Source organism: Oncorhynchus masou, chromosome 12 (genome assembly GCF_036934945.1).
Source record: "Oncorhynchus masou masou isolate Uvic2021 chromosome 12, UVic_Omas_1.1, whole genome shotgun sequence".
In the NCBI taxonomy this organism is placed as follows: domain Eukaryota; kingdom Metazoa; phylum Chordata; class Actinopteri; order Salmoniformes; family Salmonidae; genus Oncorhynchus; species Oncorhynchus masou.
In genome coordinates this window covers 24,425,680-24,446,365 of record NC_088223.1, presented here as the reverse complement: position 1 = coordinate 24,446,365, position 20,686 = coordinate 24,425,680, and the positions used below count along the sequence as shown (strand labels likewise).

General features: G+C 43.1%; 1 protein-coding gene across 1 annotated transcript in view; it reads left to right on the top strand.

Moving 5' to 3' along the window:
* LOC135549735 (unconventional myosin-Ig-like) overlaps positions 1–11,081 on the top strand; it is an 87,098-nt gene extending 76,017 nt beyond the window's left edge. Inside the window, exon 22 of the mRNA XM_064979989.1 lies at positions 10,388–11,081. Coding sequence (XP_064836061.1) covers positions 10,388–10,550 — 163 coding nt within the window. The 3' untranslated portion in view covers positions 10,551–11,081. The remainder of the gene's footprint in view (positions 1–10,387) is intronic.
* Positions 11,082–20,686: the final 9,605 nt, after the last annotated feature.

Here is a 20,686-nt window from a genome sequence, read left to right as displayed (position 1 = left end):
TAGGACGCAGACTGTGACTGAGGTACCACAGTGTGAATAAGTTGTTTTACCACTGTGGTAGAGTAGTGTCAATAAGTTGTTTTACCACTGTGGTAGATTAGTGTCAATAAGTTGTTTTACCACTGTGGTAGATTAGTGTCAATAAGTTGTTTTACCACTGTGGTAGAGTAGTGTGAATAAGTTGTTTTACCACTGTGGTAGAGTAGTGTCAATAAGTTGTTTTACCACTGTGGTAGAGTAGTGTCAATAAGTTGTTTTACCACTGTGGTAGATTAGTGTCAATAAGTTGTTTTACCACTGTGGTAGATTAGTGTCAATAAGTTGTTTTACCACTGTGGTAGATTAGTGTCAATAAGTTGTTTTACCACTGTGGTAGATTAGTGTCAATAAGTTGTTTTACCACTGTGGTAGAGTAGTGTCAATAAGTTGTTTTACCACTGTGGTAGAGTAGTGTCAATAAGTTGTTTTACCACTGTGGTAGATTAGTGTCAATAAGTTGTTTTACCACTGTGGTAGATTAGTGTCAATAAGTTGTTTTACCACTGTGGTAGATTAGTGTCAATAAGTTGTTTTACCACTGTGGTAGATTAGTGTCAATAAGTTGTTTTACCACTGTGGTAGAGTAGTGTGAATAAGTTGTTTTACCACTGTGGTTGAGTAGTGTGAATAAGTTGTTTTACCACTGTGGTTGAGTAGTGTGAATAAGTTGTTTTACCACTGTGGTAGAGTAGTGTGAATAAGTTGTTTTACCACTGTGGTTGAGTAGTGTGAATAAGTTGTTTTACCACTGTGGTTGAGTAGTGTGAATAAGTTGTTTTACCATTGTGGTAGAGTAGTGTGAATAAGTTGTTTTACCACTGTGGTAGAGTAGTGTGAATAAGTTGTTTTACCACTGTGGTTGAGTAGTGTCAATAAGTTGTTTTACCACTGTGGTAGATTAGTGTCAATACGTTGTTTTACCACTGTGGTAGATTAGTGTCAATAAGTTGTTTTACCACTGTGGTAGATTAGTGTCAATAAGTTGTTTTACCACTGTGGTAGAGTAGTGTCAATAAGTTGTTTTACCACTGTGGTAGAGTAGTGTCAATAAGTTGTTTTACCACTGTGGTAGATTAGTGTCAATAAGTTGTTTTACCACTGTGGTAGATTAGTGTCAATAAGTTGTTTTACCACTGTGGTAGATTAGTGTCAATAAGTTGTTTTACCACTGTGGTAGATTAGTGTCAATAAGTTGTTTTACCACTGTGGTAGAGTAGTGTCAATAAGTTGTTTTACCACTGTGGTTGAGTAGTGTCAATAAGTTGTTTTACCACTGTGGTAGATTAGTGTCAATAAGTTGTTTTACCACTGTGGTAGATTAGTGTCAATAAGTTGTTTTACCACTGTGGTTGAGTAGTGTGAATAAGTTGTTTTACCACTGTGGTAGAGTAGTGTGAATAAGTTGTTTTACCACTGTGGTAGAGTAGTGTGAATAAGTTGTTTTACCACTGTGGTAGAGTAGTGTGAATAAGTTGTTTTACCACTGTGGTTGAGTAGTGTGAATAAGTTGTTTTACCACTGTGGTTGAGTAGTGTGAATAAGTTGTTTTACCACTGTGGTTGAGTAGTGTGAATAAGTTGTTTTACCACTGTGGTAGAGTAGTGTGAATAAGTTGTTTTACCACTGTGGTTGAGTAGTGTGAATAAGTTGTTTTACCACTGTGGTTGAGTAGTGTCAATAAGTTGTTTTACCACTGTGGTAGATTAGTGTCAATAAGTTGTTTTACCACTGTGGTAGATTAGTGTCAATAAGTTGTTTTACCACTGTGGTTGAGTAGTGTGAATAAGTTGTTTTACCACTGTGGTAGAGTAGTGTGAATAAGTTGTTTTACCACTGTGGTTGAGTAGTGTGAATAAGTTGTTTTACCACTGTGGTTGAGTAGTGTGAATAAGTTGTTTTACCACTGTGGTAGAGTAGTGTGAATAAGTTGTTTTACCACTGTGGTTGAGTAGTGTCAATAAGTTGTTTTACCACTGTGGTTGAGTAGTGTGAATAAGTTGTTTTACCACTGTGGTTGAGTAGTGTGAATAAGTTGTTTTACCACTGTGGTAGAGTAGTGTGAATAAGTTGTTTTACCACTGTGGTAGAGTAGTGTGAATAAGTTGTTTTACCACTGTGGTAGAGTAGTGTCAATAAGTTGTTTTACCACTGTGGTTGAGTAGTGTGAATAAGTTGTTTTACCACTGTGGTAGAGTAGTGTCAATAAGTTGTTTTACCACTGTGGTTGAGTAGTGTGAATAAGTTGTTTTACCACTGTGGTAGAGTAGTGTGAATAAGTTGTTTTACCACTGTGGTTGAGTAGTGTGAATAAGTTGTTTTACCACTGTGGTAGAGTAGTGTGAATAAGTTGTTTTACCACTGTGTTTGAGTAGTGTGAATAAGTTGTTTTACCACTGTGGTAGAGTAGTGTGAATAAGTTGTTTTACCACTGTGGTTGAGTAGTGTGAATAAGTTGTTTTACCACTGTGGTAGAGTAGTGTGAATAAGTTGTTTTACCACTGTGGTTGAGTAGTGTCAATAAGTTGTTTTACCACTGTGGTTGAGTAGTGTGAATAAGTTGTTTTACCACTGTGGTTGAGTAGTGTGAATAAGTTGTTTTACCACTGTGGTAGAGTAGTGTGAATAAGTTGTTTTACCACTGTGGTAGAGTAGTGTGAATAAGTTGTTTTACCACTGTGGTTGAGTAGTGTCAATAAGTTGTTTTACCACTGTGGTTGAGTAGTGTGAATAAGTTGTTTTACCACTGTGGTAGAGTAGTGTCAATAAGTTGTTTTACCACTGTGGTTGAGTAGTGTGAATAAGTTGTTTTACCACTGTGGTAGAGTAGTGTCAATTAGATGCTGTACCTCTGAGTGCTAAATATGTTCTAGTCTACACAGTGAGCATGTTTCTCACCAGTGGAAGTGAATCTCTGAAGAGCAAGTATATTGTACAGCAGTGGAGGCTGCAGAGGGGAGGACGGCTCATAATAATGTCTTGAATGGAGCAAATGGAAACCATGTTTTTCATGTATTTGATACCATTCCACTATTCCACTCCAAACATTACCACAAGCCCATACTCCAAATGAAGGTGCCACAAACCTCCTGTATAGTATAGGTAACTGCTAAATAAATAAAAAACACTCGGCCCGTGCAAGTCTCTTCTTATTATTTGTGTCCTTTAGTAGTGGTTTCTTTGCAGCAATTCAACCATGAAGGCCTGATTCACACAGTCTCATCTGAACAGTTGATGTTGAGATGTGTCTGTTACTTGAACTCTGTGAAGCATTTATTTTGGCTGCAATTTCTGAGGCTGGTAACTGTAATGAACTTATCCTCTGCAGCAGACGTAACTCTGAGTCTTCATTTCCTGTGGCGGTCCTCATGAGAGCCTGTTTCATCATAGCACTTGATGATTTTTGCGACTGCACTTGAAGAAACTTTCAAAGTTCTTGAAATTTTCCACATTGACTGACCTTCATTTGCTGAGGTAATGATGGACTCTCATTTCACTTTGCTTATTTGAGCTGTTCTTGCCAGAATATGGACTTGGTTTTTACCAAATAGGGCTATCTTCTGTATACCACCCCTACCTTGTCACAACAGAACTGATTGGATCAAACACATTAAGGAAAACAATTCCACAGATTAACTTTTTACAAGGCACACCTGTTAATGGAAATGCATTCCAGTTGACTACCTCACGAAGATGGTTGAGAAAATGCCAAGAGTGTGCAAAGCTGTTATCAAGGCAAAGGGTGGCTACTTTGAAGAATCTACAATATATTTTGATATGTTTAAGTTTTTTTGTTACTACAGGATTCCATATGTGTTATTTCATAGTTTTGATGTCTTCACTATTATTCTACAATGTAGAAAATAGTACAAATGAAGAAAAACCCTGGAATGAGTAGTTGTGTCCCAGCATTTGACTGGTACCGTACATCATAAGTACATGATGAACTGAGGAGCAGTCTGAGTCTTTAGTAGTCCGGTAAACTACCATCATTCGTCTTTAAAATGCTCGACGTCTATTCCTCTCCAGAAACTGGTCCATCCATGTCCTCTTTATCCTTCTTAAAATGACTCCTTTATTTCCTCTTCTATCACTCTCTCCATCAATGTCTCTCCTGGTGGGATACTGTAGCTGGCTAGGTAGAGGGCCTGACCCCTCCACAGTTTCCTCTCTTTCTTTCACTCTTTCTCTCTTTCACTCTGTTGACCAACAGATGTCCTCTCTGATCCCCTCCTCAGGGCCAATTATACCTGCCTGGATGGATGGAGGGAGGGAGGGATGAGGGGAGAGTGAGTGAATGGAGAGAGGGAGGCAGGGATAAGAGAAGAGAGAGTCAAGGGAGGGAGAGATGGAGGGGGGGAGAATGTTAGTTTAGTGAGTTAAAATAAGGTTAAGGAGAAGCATACCTTTCTTTGGGATAAGTAAAAAAAAGGTCTTATTCCAACCATTCAAACACAATGCAACATACTTCTTCATCTAGGGCATACTTTTAACACCCCATGCACACACTGCTATAAACAGCCTACATGCCATGGTTATCTTCACAAACAGATGCAGTGGGAAACCAAGTGCTATTGAGGTGCTATGAGTGAGATGATGCTGTGTGCTAAGTAGGCTTTATGCTGTTACAGATAAAGCACTGGCTAGCAGTGATTACAGAGACAGTTGTGTGTGCAGCATGGATGCATGTAGTGTTCTGTGTCCCTAATGGCCCACTATTCCCTATGCAGTGCACTACTTTTGACCTGAGCCCTATGGGTCCTGGTCAAAAGCAATGCACTATATAGGGAATAGGGTGCCAGAGCAGCCATAGTGACTCAGTGAGCCCCAGACAGCCATTGGCAGTAAGATGTGTCTTCAGGCTCCGGTAGTGTGATCATCAGCGGGCTGTTCTGTGGTCAGTGGTATTATTCGGAGAAGCAGTCATCACAGCTGCAGCCCAGACACTGTATATATACAGTGTCTCAGAGTTGGAGTGCTGATCTAGGATCAGCTTTGCCTTTTATGTCATAATGAATAAGATTACATTGACAGGGGGGACGCAATCCTAGATCAGCACTCCTACTCTCAGATGCTTTATGAATGTGCACTGTGCCTCCACAGAACAGGCAACTAACTGCTTGGGACCCATTGATTACTAGATTGTGAGTCAGAGAGTCAGTGTGGATGGCAGTGTTGCTTTCATTGGAAATCAGGAAAAGGTGTATGAGAATATGTAAACCAAAGGAATGGTAACTTTATTCTCAAAGCATAGCGTTGTTTGCTTGGTCCTGGATCTCGTTGTGCTGTCTTGTCTTTGGCAAGACTGCACAAACAGATCTGGGACCAATCTACAGTGTTGACACTGCAGATAGCTTTTTATGATGCGTCATACTCGTGTGCTACTTTGTTAAATGATATTTAAATTACCTACTCAGCCCAGTTGCACTGGTTAGTTATATAAATACTTTGGCATGAAATACTTTATGATTTCTGTAGATGTCTCTTGGCTGTCAGTGAGATTATGTAATATGGTTTTGGGGTTCCACTGATAATAATGTCCTAGGTTGGACAGCTTGTGTACACACACACACACAAACACACACACACACACACACACACACTCACACACACACACACACACACACACACACACACACACACACACACACACACACACACACACACACACACACACACACACACACACACACACACCCATCATAAACATGTTTTATTTGGAGTGACATGTATTTCCTTGCAGGGACGTTGTACAGGCCTCAGTGTTGATGATTTGATTTCTACACAATGGGATCTAGTGCTGGTACCTCTGGTGCCACGCACACACACACACACACACACACATGCACACATACTCACACACAGTCCAGCAGCAGCATCACTAACACAGTAACTGAGTGTGGCAGGAGGCACAGCAGAGGCAATGTCTTACAGCACATACACACAGCCACAGCCCAGCACAAAATGGTCTCATAATTCTCCATAATGGAGACACAGGAGGCATATATTCACATCGGATTATTACACTCCAACACTATAGAGGAGATGACAGGGGAAAGAGGGAGGATGAGGAGAGGGAGGTGGGGAAGGAGGAATAGGAGGAAGGAAAAGGCAGAGAAGGAAGGAGGTGTGGAGGCGGTCCTCAGGCACCTGCAGGGTTACTTCCCAAATGGCACCCTATTCCCTACATAGTGATCAGAGCCATATGGGTTCTTGTCAAAAGTAATGCAGTAAATAGGGAATAGAGTGCCATTTGGGACACAGCCCAGGAGTTGCTGCTGTGCCCCAGTTCTGTCAGCGGTCATTTCCAGGAGAATGAATAATTCGGCTGCAGCATCAGGAGGCCTCATTGGCACATCTCCCTGTTTATGAACCAGAGCAGTGAGACAAACCAGGTTGTAAACACCAGGCCTGTGCCTGAAATGGCACCATTTTCCCTATGTAGTGCAAAGGGTATATGTATTTTTTGTTTCATTTCATGATATCCAATTTGTAGTTACAGTCTTATCCCATCACTGCAACCCCTGTACAGACTCAGGAGAGGTGAACGTTGAGAGCCATGGGTCCTCTGAAGCAAGACACAGCCTGGGATAGAACCCAGGTCTGTAGTGACACCTCAAGCATTGTGATGGAGTGCCTTAGACCAATGCACCACTCGGGAGGCCGTAGTGCATTACGCTCTATGCGGATAGTGCACTACATAGGAAATAGGGTCCCTGGTCAAAAGTAGTACACTATAAAGAGAATAGTATGCTATTTCAGATGCAATCCAGGTCTGTCTCATTAAGAAATCTGGGCCATCTCAATCAATCACACCACAGCCCTATAGGCTTCACACATACACTATATAAACAAAAGAGAGAGCTCTGACCTCAACCCCATCGAACACCTATGTGATGAATTGGGACTCCGACTGCGAGCCAGGCCTATTTGCCCAACATCAGTGGCTGACCTTACTAATTACCTTGTGGCTGAATGGAAGCAAGTCCCCACAGCAATGTTCCAACATCTAGTGGAATGCCCTCCCAGAAGAGTGGAGACTGTTATAGCAGCAAAGGGGGGACCAACTCCAAATTAATTCCCATGATTTTGGAATGAGATGTTCAACAAGCCGGTGTCCACATACTTTTGGTCATGTCGTGTAGCTTCCCCCCTCTACTACACTGCAGTACCACAGCCCAGCCATAGAAATAGATAGGTAGACCTGTCTTGGGCTGTGTCTGAAATGGCAACCTATTCCCTCATCTCATTCTAGCCCATCCATAGTGGTCATATCTCTCTGTCATAGCCCATGGCTTAGTGTGAAGTTCAAAGAGCCTTACCCTGGTGTCGGTTTACACTGGGCCATTCCTCTGGACAGTTGGTCAATCAATCTGTGCTGAAATCAGTATTGCACGCAAATCATCAAAACCCAGGGAAGCTAGGAAGTCAGTGGGGTGATGGGTCACAGGGCCGGGCGGGTGTGTCTCTGGGAGGGGGACAGCTGGTGGAAATGGGTGGAAGGAGGAGGAAGGGAAGAGGAAGAGGGAGGAAGAAGGGGTTTGAGGTTTACGTGACTTTGGGCACTGGGGACTATGGTACTGGGGTCACACCTGTTAGAGTGGCTTATTGATGGACGCCATGCAGCTTTGTGAAACAAGGGTGCTGGAACTGGAAGGAAACCTTGAATTAAGCTTTAGCACAGTACCCAAGCACTGTATACAGGTTCAGATACAATAACAATACACACACACACAGGCACATGCAGACACACAGGCACACTTTTCTGCTATACTGGAGAGAGTGGCATCATCAATTCATACTGTGATAAATGCAGGTACTGCCCTTTCAAACCATTTCCCCCCCACAAAAAAGCCTGTGCTCCCAGAAGAATAACACACAAGAAGCTCCTTAACCAGCCGAGATATAGAGCAGTTTAACAATGCACTGTGCACCCATCCAATCCCATAGCATAGACAGATAGATAAGGCTCTCTGTGTATTTGGCCATGTGCTGGTCCTGTGTGTTAACTAGAGAGTCAGTGTGGTGCAGAAGTGCAGCCAGGCTGGAGGATCCCCCTGGTCAGTCAGAGGCTGTGTCCCAAATGGCACCCTATTCCCTATATAGTGCAATACATTTGCAATACATTTGACCAGGGCCATAAGGTGCACTATGTAGGAAATGGTGTTCCATTTGGCATGGAAACAGAGACTGTAGTATGGCCTTCGGAACAGATCATCTTTAGCTGACTGTGCAGTGGCCAAAGCCCTTCTTCCCCCTCTTGTCCCTCTCTCTACCCCTCTCATCCCCCTCTCTCCCCTCCCCTTTGCAGCTGTCAGCTCAAGGATAGGGTGTGTGACACCACAGCACCTGCACACAGGATACTAGATAGATGAGAGGAGAGGATGGCAGTCAGTCAGTCAAACCCCTCTGAGAGGCAGTGTAGAGTTTTCAATTAGATAAGGACTATTACCTTTTATAAATTGGGTAGTTCGAGCCCTGAATGCTGATTGGCTGACAGCCGTGGTATATCAAACTGTATACCACAGGTATGAGAACATTTATTTTTACTGCTCTAATTACGTTGGTCACACGTTTATAATAGCAATAAGGCACCTCAAGGGTTTGTGGTATATAGCCAATATACCACGGCTAAAGTCTGTATCTAGGCACTCTGCGTTGCGTCATGCATTAGAACAGCCCTTAGCCGTGGTATATTGGCCATATACCACACCCCCTCATGCTTTATTGCTTAAGTATAACTAATGGACACACTATTGGTGCTGTGTTTACTGTCCTTTACTGACATGTTGGAATACCAATTAAAACATGTCATATGGAGCTGATGAGAGGTGTAATATACCTTTGGTCTGGAAGGTGACCAAGAACTCGATGGTCACTCTGTCAGAGCACCAGAGTTCCTCTGTGGAGATGGGAGAACTTTCCAGAAGGACAACCTTCTCTGCAGCACTCCACCAATCAGGCCTTTATGGTAGGGTGGCCAGACGGAAGCCACTCAGTGAAAGGCACATAACGGCCCGCTTGGAGTTTGCCAAAAGGTACCTAAAGGACTCTCAGACCATGAGAAACAAGATTATCTGGTCTGATGAAACCAAGATTGAACTCTTTGACCTGAATGCCAAGCGTCACGTTTGGAGGAAACCTGGCACCATCCCTACGGTGAAGCATGTTGTTGAGGTCCGTGATGAAGAGAGATCCGTGATCCATGAAAACCTGCTCCAGAGATCTCAGGACCATACACTGGGGTGAAGGTTCACCTTCCAACAGGACAACGACCCAAAGCACACAGCCAAGACAACACAGGTGTGGCTTCGGGACAAGTCTCTGAATGTCCTTGAGTGGCCCAGCCAGAGCTCAGACTTGAACCCGATCGAACATCTCTGGAGATACCTGACAATAGCTGTGCAGCGACGCTCCACATCCAACCTGACAGAGCTTGAGAGAATCTGCAGAGAAGAATGGGAGAAACTCACCAAATACAGGTGTGCCAAGCTTGTAGCGTCATACCCAAGAAGATTTGAGGTTGTAATCGCTGCCAAAGGTGCTTCAACAAAGTACTGAGTAAAGGGTCTGAATACTTATGTAGATGTGATATTTCAAATTTGCTAACATTTCTAAAAAATAAACACTACGGGGTATTGTGTGTAGATTGATGAGGGAAAAAAACTATTTAATCAATTTTAGAATGAGACTGTAAAGTAACAAAATGTGGAAAATGTAATATGGTCTGAATACTTTCCGATGATACTATATATATATATATATATATATATATATATATATATATATATATATATATATATATATATATATATATATATATTTTTTTTTTTTTTAAATTTAATTTTACCCCTTTTTCTCCCCAACTTCGTGGTATCCAATTGTTGAGTAGCTACTATCTTGTCTCATCGCTACAACTCCCGTACGGGCTCGGGAGAGACAAAGGTTGAAAGTCATCCGTCCTTTGATACAAAACCCAACCAAGCCGCACTGCTTCTTAACACAGCGCCATCCAACCCGGAAGCCAGCCGCACCAATGTGTCGGTGGAAACACTGTGCACCTGGCAACCTTGGTTAGCGCGCACTACGCCCGGCCCGCCACAGGAGTTGCTGGTGCGGGATGAGACAAGGATCTCCCTGCCAGCCAAACCCTCCCTAACCCGGACGACGCTAGGCCAATTGTGCGTCGCCCCACGGACCTCCCGGTCGCGGCCGGTTACGACAGAGCTTGGGCGCAAACCCAGAGTCTCTGATGGCACAGCTGGCGATACAATATATTTGATCTTGTTTTGTAGATCATGATCAGTGAGTTAACAGTCAGTGTGTGTTTGTGCGTGTGTGTGTGTTTCAGAGTGAGGAACGCCCCGCTACCAGTGAAGGTTTGCTGCTCGGCCGTCCAGCTGTACATGCGGGGAAAGCCCAAGAGTGTAACCCTGGAGGCCAAGGCCGGCCAGGCCCACGCAGACTTCCGTAAGAACCGCAACGGTTTCACCCTCCTGATCCCCTCCAACTGAGACAGTCACCACCAGCTACCCCAGGCACATTCTAATCTGGACCTCAAAGCCTGCTGATTTTCATGTTCTTGGAAAAGGAGCTTCAATCTTATTGGTTGAAAATGTAAAACCAATGCACTGATGGTTGGAGTTGGAACTACTCATTATGGCAGGGACTCACACTGGCCATGGGATGTTTTTGTCATGTTCTGTATGGTTTAGATGCTCACAGGTATAACATTTAACTTTAAAAACATATATTTTATATGATTTCATGTTTTTGCACTTTTCAGGGAATTAACAGAGATATATAGCCAAGAGATTGAAATGCAAACAAGAATAGCAATATTTCACATACATTTTTTCAGACTAACTTAGTTTAGACACAGTGTTTTTATACTGTATATTCAGCAGATAAGACAGCTATTTTACTGCCTTTGAGAAATGGGAATACTCCTTTAAAGTGCATCATCTCAACACACTGCCTTGAAAGGGCAGACCATGAGATTAATAGCAACAATGAAAAAGCAAATAAATATTTATTAAAATGTATTTTATCGCAGTATGTGTAGATGTTTTTACTCTACCACAAAAGTATATATAATATGTTTATATTATATTATTCATACTATTTATTTCATTTGCTATATTATTAATATTATATTATGGGCCAATTTTCTGGACCCAGATTAAGTCCATTGAACAGTCTTATTCTGGGTTAGAGATACCAACCCTATACACTGTAATGTAACTGAGAGCATATCAGTCTTCCTCTCTCCTTTTCTACCTCCATCTCTCTTCCTCTCTCTGCCTCCCCCATCTCTCTCTCTCTCACACTCTCTTTCTGTGTCTCTCTCCACTTTGTCCTGATGGTACTGCTTAGTGATGGCCTGGCCTCAGTGTGACTCTGCTTTCTTCTCCATGCCCTGACATCCTCTATCTCCATCCTCCCCTCCCCTGACATCTACCCTCTCCATCCTCCTCTCCTGACATCCTCTATCTCCATCCTCCCCTCTCCTGACATCCTCTATCTCCATCCTCCTCTCCTCCCCTCTCCTGACATCCTCCCTCTCCATCATCCCCTCCGCTGACATCCCTCATGTTGTGAGTCCCCCAGTCTCCCTCTAATCCATTCTGACAAGTTTGTGTGTGTGTGTGTGTGTGTGTGTGTGTGTGTGTGTGTGTGTGTGTGTGTGTGTGTGTGTGTGTGTGTGTGTGTGTGTGTGTGTGTGTGCACGCAAGTGTATGTGTGCACATTGGTAGAAAAGTACTCAAATGTCATACTGTAGTTAAAGTAAAGATACCGAAAACAGAAAATGACTCATGTAAAGTGAAAGTTATCCAGTAAAATACTAATTGAGTAAAAGTCTAAAAGTATCTGGTTTTAAATGTACTTAAGTACAATGGTCGAAAGAGTACTCAATCGTCATACTTGAGTAAAAGTACAAAGTAAAAGTAATTGCTATACATCATATTCCTTATAGTGAGCAAACTAGATGGTATGATTTTCTTATTATTTTTATTTACAGACAGACAGGGACACACTCCAACATATCATTTACAAACATAGTATTTGTGTTTTGTGATTCTGCCAGATCAGAGGCAGTAGGGATGACAAAGTGCTATATTGATAGGTGCCATAATTCTGTCCTGCTTGAGCATTCTAAATGTAACAAGTACATTATTTTCTTTAGGAATGTAGTGGAGTAAAAGTAGTCCAAAATATAGATCGTAAAGTACAGATACCCCAAAAATGACTTAAGTAGTACTTTAAAGTATTTTTCTTAAGTTCTTCACACCACTATGTGTGCATGTATCTCCCTTTTCAGTGTGTCAATTTGTGTGTGTCTATAGCTAGGTTTCCATCCAATTTGCGATAAATAATATGAGCATTTTCCCAGCAGAGATGTGTTTCCATCAAGCATACTTTTTGCCGTGATGACATAGTGCCCATAAAAATCACTTTTGCCTATAATGTTAAATGAGTTTCCATCGCATTTCCAACTCTACTGATGGTTTTGTCACAAGACCTGTTTCAAAAAATGTCACACGTCACTACTTTACAGGACAGGCATTTGATTATATATATATTTTTTCTAAATGCGTTATTGGCATGATTGCCTTTTGAAACGTGAACTTTCATGTGCCTTAATAAACTTGTATGCCATCTGTAAATACAAATACAATTGTTAAATTATGATCCTAGTTGGTTTAGTCACGGAAAAATACAGAAACCTTCCTGCTAGCCATGACTGGATGGACTGGACATGCTGAGAGATGAGTTCAAATTGGTCTGCCATGTAGCATGCTTCTGTCTATAACATGAGCTTCTCAGTATGTGTAGATAATCCTTTCTACTGCAGCTTTTTTTTTTAAAGACATCATGAAGAACTGAAAAAGTGTTGCTACTTCTCTCAACATTTCTGCCCTGAAGTTAACAGGCACTATTGACAAAGATCAGTGGAACAAAGTTGTGATGGACTACTTTATGGTGGACGATAAAGAGCTCTCCAAACAGGTCAGGGACAATGTTGTGGAGAAGTACAGATCAGAGTTTGGTAATAAAAAAATATCTGAAACTTTGAACATCCCACAGAGTACCATTAAAACCATTATTAAAAAATAGAACGAATATGGCACCACAACAAACCTGCCAAGATTCACAAAATTCACAGACCAGGCAATGAGAGCATTAATCAGAGAGGCAACAAAGAGTCTAAAGATAACCCTGAAGGAGCTGCAAAGCTCTACAGAGGAGATTGGAGATTGGAGTATCTGTCCATAGGACCACTTTAAGCAGTACACTCCACAGAGCTGGGCTTTACGGAAGAGTGGCCAAAAAAAAGCAATTTCTTAAAGAAAGAAATATGCAAACACGTTTGGTGTTCACCAAAATGCATGTGGGAGACTTCCCAAACATATAAAAGAAGGTACTCTGGTCAGATGAGACTAAAATTGAGTTTCTTGGCCATCAAGGGAAATGCTATGTCTGACACAAACCCAACACCTCTCATCACCCTGAAAACGCCATGTTTTTCATCAGGGAAACTGGTCAGAATTGAAGGAATGATGGATTGTGCTAAATATAGGAAAATTCTTGAGAGATTTGAGACTGGGACAGAGGTTCACCTTCCAGCAGGACAATGACCCTAAGCATACTGCTAAAGAAACACTTAAGTGGTTTAAGGGGAAACATTTTAAATGTTTTGGAATGGCCTAGTCAATGCCCAGACCTCAATTCAATTGAGAATCGGTGGCATGACTTAAAGGTTTCTGTACCCCAGCAGGAACCCATCCAACTTGAAAGAGCTGGAGCAGTTTTGCCTTGAAGAATGGGCAAGCTGTAATTGCTGAAAAAGGTGGCTCTACAAAGTATTGACTTTGGAGGGGGTGAATAGTTATACACACTCAAGTTCTGTTTTTCTGTCTTATTTCTTGTTTGCTTCACACAAAAAAACATATTTTGTATCTTCAAAGTGGTAGGCATGTTGTGTAATTCAGAAGATACAATCCACCCCAAAATCTATTTTAATTCCAGGTTGTAAGGCAACAAAATAGAAAAATGCCAAGGGGTTGAATACTTTCGCAAGGCACTGTATTTCCACTGCCATTTCTCGCATAATTAATTTTACAGAAACAAAAAGATCCCACCAGGTTGAACAAACAAATTGTCTTGTCTGTCAGCATTTCTAAAATTGTACCGGCTTTCATGTTTCCATAATAACTTGGTTGTGACTTTTTTCATGCTTCAGGTAATTCATCCTCATGGAATGGTTGGATAGAAACGTGGTTAGTGTCAACTTCCTCTTGTGTGGTTGCATGTATTTCTTTGTGATTGCATGTGTCTGAGCATGTCTCTCATCTTACCGGACAACCGGAAAAGCCTTAATCTTCACTTTCTTCTGTTCTTTCAAGCTGAGCCTCTTGAGATGTCAAGTACTCTCTCCACTTTCCGTGACATTAGGAGATGATAGGCCTGCATAAAGGCTGCAACACAGACACAGTGCCTCCCATGACACCTCTCTCTTCAGAGTGTTATTTAACCTGCTAACTTAAATCAGCTAGTCTGGATAACACTTAATACCTCGGAGTCTGAAATGGCTCTTTTATGTTGTTGGCACAATGTGTGTATAATGAAGGGGGCTGTGCTTTTACTGTTTTGGCTCTTCTCTGTGTAGTGGGTTTGGTATGTACCACAGAGGAACCAAGAAATGAAGAGTGACACCAAGGCTGTCTTTTTGGCTTTTATGTTGATCTGCAATAGTATTGTGAAAAGACAGGACAGGAACACATCAGTCTCCAATGCACCATCTGACAAGTTGTTCTACACAGGAGCATGAAGAAAGGTAAACCACATAGCCTGTCTCACATCCCCAATACATTGCTAGGTGCTTTCAGTGTTGACAGTACCAGAATACAACAACTCATGTACAAAAACACGGCAACACAAACAAGTTACAATGTGAAATTGCCTCTATCCCATTCAGACCTGAAGGGCCAAAACTACATCTCCCATAATACAACGCCAGCACCAGTCGGCAGCTCAGCTAACCGTCTGCATCACAGACAGGCATGCTAGCTAGCAACCGCAGCACTTTTAGCACTCTGTAAACTATATTAATAACAACAATAAAACTCTGAAAGTTACATGTTGTAATAGTCTCACACTCCCTTATAACAATATCTACAGCATTAACCTTGGGATGTTTTATTTATTTCACGTTATGGACTTCTACAGAGGAGTAATCTGCAACATATACCTTTTCTCTCTCAGTGTTTTCTCGGACAGAGGAGAACGGGAGCTACAGGTAGTACCAGGGTGTTAGTAGGTGATGCAAGCACCCAGATGAAAAAAAAAAAATTAATGAAACCAAACCCGAAGATGTTAACATCATTCAGCTACTGTAGCTGCCTACCTAACATCAACTGGCAGCACCACTAGAGCAACAATTAAAAATAGACAACAAAAGTAAAGTTCCTGGCGATCATAGCGATCTGACTCCCCGTTCTGTCTGAACTTAGAATATTCCTGTTCGCGGGCTTTGGCCACTGACCCTCAACCTGGTTGTTCTGTTCTGCATTGTGTACTATTCTAATCATTTGAAGTTTGATGGAATAACCATTTTAACTCTTTCTTTCTCTCTCAAACAGCCACACCACACATAGCCCCCGAGCGCCGCCCCCTTCCAATAAAATGGTTGAATTTTCAACCCCAGAAGAGCAAAATATATATTGTAACGACCCTGGGTTTATAAGCGCGGACATTGACACTGCTGCACGAGCATGCTTTTGCGTCACAGTCGATAGCGCGCCGCACCTCGGGCTAGAAGGTCGAGGGTTTGAGACCTGCTCCCTGCTGTTTCATTACATTGGTGTCAGAAGTGATCGGACCTTGGGCTAGAAGGTCGAGGGTTCGAGACCTGCTCCCTGCTGTTTCATTACATTGGTGTCAGAAATGATCGGACCTTGGGCTAGAAGGTCGAGGGTTCGAGACCTGCTCCCTGCTGTTTCATTACATTGGTGTCAGAAGTGATCGGACCTTGGGCTAGAAGGTCGAGGGTTCGAGACCTGCTCCCTGCTGTTTCATTACATTGGTGTCAGAAATGATCGGACCTTGGGCTAGCAGGTCGAGGGTCGAGACCTGCTCCCTGCTGTTTCATTACATTGGTGTCAGAAGTGATCGGACCTTGGGCTAGAAGGTCGAGGATTCGAGACCTGCTCCCTGCTGTTTCATTACATTGGTGTCAGAAATGATCGTACCTTGGGCTAGAAGGTCGAGGGTTCGAGACCTGCTCCCTGCTGTTTCATTACATTGGTGTCAGAAGTGATCGGACCTTGGGCTAGAAGGTTGAGGGTTCAAGACCTGCTCCCTGCTGTTTCATTACATTGGTGTCAGAAGTGATCGGACCTTGGGCTAGAAGGTCGAGGGTTCGAGACCTGCTCCCTGCTGTGTCATTACATTGGTGTCAGAAGTGATTTGTAAGTCGCTCTGGATAAGAGCGTCTGCTAAATGACTTAAATGTAAATGTAAATGTGATCGGACCTTTCATCCATGACAGTGCGTGTGCTTGGCCGGACGCGCTCTTTGAAAGGACAGAGTAGTGTAACGACCCTGGGTTTATAAGCGAGGAAATCGACTCTGCCGTTTGAGCATGCTTTTGTGGGACAGTCGATAGCGCGCCGGACCTCGGGCTAGAAGGTCGAGGGTTCGAAACCTGCCCCTGCTGTTTCATTACAATATTTAAGAGAACCGATAAAACCCTTGCACAATTTCTGAGCGAATAGTGCAATAACAAACGTTCTCCTTTCCAGACCAGAGTGGTACAGCGCTCCCTGCGTTGTAAGTCACGTCAACCAGGCTACAAGTTAGAAGCCTCGGCAGCCAAGCGTCTTTTTTTTTAGATCGCATTAATGATGATATAGTGCAAATTAATACCGAGCAGAAATAGCTGTCTTCTCCCGCTACCCTCTCCCTCGCCCAATTCGTAAAAATCAGAATAACTTCACAGACCTTCATTGTAAAGGGTTTAAACACTGTTTCCCATGCCTGTTCAATGAACCATAAACAATTAATGAACATGCACCTGTGGAACGGTCATTAAAACATTAACAGCTTACAGATGGTAGGCAATTAAGGTTACAGTTATGAAAACAGCTATAGGCTGAGAGAGGCTGGCCTGAGAGCTTGTAGGCCTGTTGTTAGGCAGGTCCTCACCAGACGTCACCGGCAACAACGGCGCCTATGGGCACAAACCCACCATCGCTGGGCCAGACAGGACTGGAAAAAAGTGTTCTTCACTGACGAGATGCGGTTTTGTCTCACCAGGGGTGATGGTCAGATTCACGTTTATTGTCGAATGAATGAGCGTTACACCGAGGCCTGTACTCTGGAGTGGGATCGATTTGGAGCCAGAGGGTCTGTCATCGTCTGGGGCAGTGTGTCACAGCATCATCAGACTGAGCTTGTTGTCATTGCAGGCAATCTCAATGCTGTGCTTTACAGGGAAGACTTCCTCCTCCCTCATGTGGTACCCTTCCTGCAGGCTCATCCTGACATGACCGTCCAGCATGACAATGCCACCAACCATACTGCTTGTTCTGTGTGTGACTTCCTGCAACACAGGAATGTCAGTGTTCTGACATGGCTAGCGAGTAGCCCAGATCTCAATCCTATTGAGCATGCCTGGGACCTGTTGGATCGAAGCGTGAGGGCTAGGGCCATTACCTCCAGAAATGTCCGGGAACTTGCAGGTGCCTTGGTGGAAGAATGGGGTAACATCTCACAGCAAGAACTGGCAAATCTGGTGCAATCCACGAGGAGGAGATGCACTGCAGTACTTAATGCAGCTGGTGGCTAGATACTAGATACTGACTGTTATTTTTTATTTTGACCTCCCCTTTGTTCAGGGACACATTATTCCATTTCTGTTAGTCACATGTCTGTGGAACTTTATGTTTATGTCTCAGTTGTTGAATCTTGTTATGTTCATACAAATATTTACACATGTTAAGTTTTCTGAAAATAAATGCAGTTGACAGTGAGGACGTTTAGTTTTTTGCTGAGTTTAGTTCCATTTTGGTCCAAAACACTTGAATTTGATGTCATCTAAACTGGACTGGATGAATATGAAGTTGTTGAACTTTTTTCTCAAACTTTTTTCAGGATAATTTCAAAACATATTTTGAACAGTGTCTTATCCTTTGCCAACCTGAGTGAGACAGAGCTCTCTTGCTGATAGTTGTGTGTTCTTTGGCCAAAACAGATTACTTGACAACTCTCTGTGGTAATCTATTGGTGGTGTCCTAAATGGCACCCTACTCTTTTATATAGTGCACTAGTTTTGACCAGGGCCTATAGGGCTCTGGTCAAAAGTAGTGCACTAAATAGACAGCGTGCCATTTGGGACATAACAGTCTCTCCTGCTGAGATAGACATCTGTTCTTACTAATACATACACCAATCACAAACTTGCTTAGAGACAGCTACTGTAGCTATCACGTACAGTGGTCATTGATTCAAAAAGTCTATGTAACTTCCCTTAATCATTGATCTATAGGACAGTCAAGCTTTTCCCGTATAATGTTTTAAGGTTAGAGTACAGTAGATAACTCTAACTGGGTATTGATTGACTGTTGCCTCTGTACGTAGTTTGGTATTTGGGATGCTTTCAGCCTTCTACAGTTAGGAACGAGGTAGAGGTATAAGGTACAATTCAATGTGTCCTGAATGAAACCCTATTCCCTATGGTGCACTACGTTGAATAGAGAGTCCTATTGGACCTGGTGAATGAAGAACCCTAAGGGCTCTGCACAAAAGTAGTGAACTTTATTGGCTGCAGCTCTGCTACACCTCAATAGTCATTTAGCAGACACTCTTATCCAGTGTCGACTTACAGGCGCGAGTAGGGTTAAGTGCCTTGCTCAAGGGCACATCGTCAGAGTTTTCACCGAGTCGGCTCAGGGAGTCAAATCAGCGACCTTTCAATTACTGGCTCAATGCTCTAAACCCATAGGCTACCTGTCACCCTAGAATTGTGGCCCTTCAACAGTTTATTCAGTACCTGTGGCAGTTTATCCGAGCTCAAGCTTGAAACAAACAACTGGATTGGATTTATATAGTGCTTTTTCAGATGCTCGAAGCACTTTACATTGTATGGAGGAAACTCAAACTTCAATGGGATGAGGTTTGAAGACAGTTGGTCCAATCATTATACAGAGAGAGACACAATTCCTCCTCCAATCACCTCAACCATCACTCATGGCTTCCAAGGTCAGGCACTCATCTCTGTGACAGTTCCTCCTATCAGCTGCTAGACTCAATGATAGCACCTCCAATCACATGCTTCCATCTGTGACATGCCTGCTCTTTACTCCTGATAACATAGCCCTTGTTATGTTTGTTAATTAGCTACCAAACCACATACACACACACACAGCTGCAGACTACTACTGCATGAAAGTTAGTGTTGACATACACTACCTTTCAAAAGTTTGGGGTCACTTAGAAATGTCCCTGTTTTTGAGAAAAAAAACACATGTTTTGTCCATTAAAATAAGAGCAAATTGATCAGTAGTACAGTGTAGACATGGTTGATGTTGTGAACTTGAGTGAAGACCCAAAAGCGGTTTTAACAGAAAACAGAGTTCTTTAATGAAAATACAGGAATGGCATAAATCCTCTTCCAACGTTGTCAGCGGAACAAAAAGAACGTTAGTATAGTGCAGGATGCTCCTGCCAGGCAGACTCCGACAGGACAGGACAAGGTGGAAGCAAACGAGACGACAGCTTGCTTCTGGCATCAAAAAACACAAACAAGAATCAGACACTGAAAGTAGCAGGAACAGAGAGAGAAATAGAGACCTAATCAGAGGGGGAAGAGAGAACAGGTGGGGAAGAGTGAAAGAGCTAGTTAGGGCAGATGTAGAACAGCTGAGGAATGAGAGACAGAGAAGGTAACCTAAAAAGACCAGCAGAGAGAGAGAATGAAGAGAAAGGACAGGAACAGACATAACAAGACATGACAGTACCCCCCCACTCACCGAGCGCCTCCTGGCGCACTCGAGGAGGAAACCTGGCGGCAACGGAGGAAATCATCGATCAGCGAACGGTCCAGCACGTCCCGAGAGGGAACCCAACTCCTCTCCTCAGGACCGTACCCCTCCCAATCCACTAGGTACTGATGACCACGGCCCCGAGGGCGCATGTCCAAAATCTTACGAACCCTGTAGATGGGTGCGCCCTCGACAAGGATGGGGGGGGAGGGACGAGCGGGGCGCGAAGAACGGGCTTAACACAGGAGACATGGAAGACCGGGTGAACGCGACGAAGATAGCGCGGGAGAAGAAGTCGCACTGCGACAGGATTAATGACCTGGGAAATACGGAACGGACCAATGAACCGCGGGGCCAACTTGCGAGAAGCTGTCTTAAGGGGAAGGTTCTGAGTGGAGAGCCATACTCTCTGACCGCAACAATATCTAGGACTCTTGGTCCTACGCTTATTAGCGGCCCTCACAGTCTGCGCCCTATTACGGCAAAGTGCCGACCTGACCCCCTTCCAGGTGCGCTCGCAACGCTGGACAAAAGCCTGAGCGGAGGGAACGCAGGACTCGGCGAGCTGAGATGAGAACAGCGGAGGCTGGTACCCGAGGCTACAC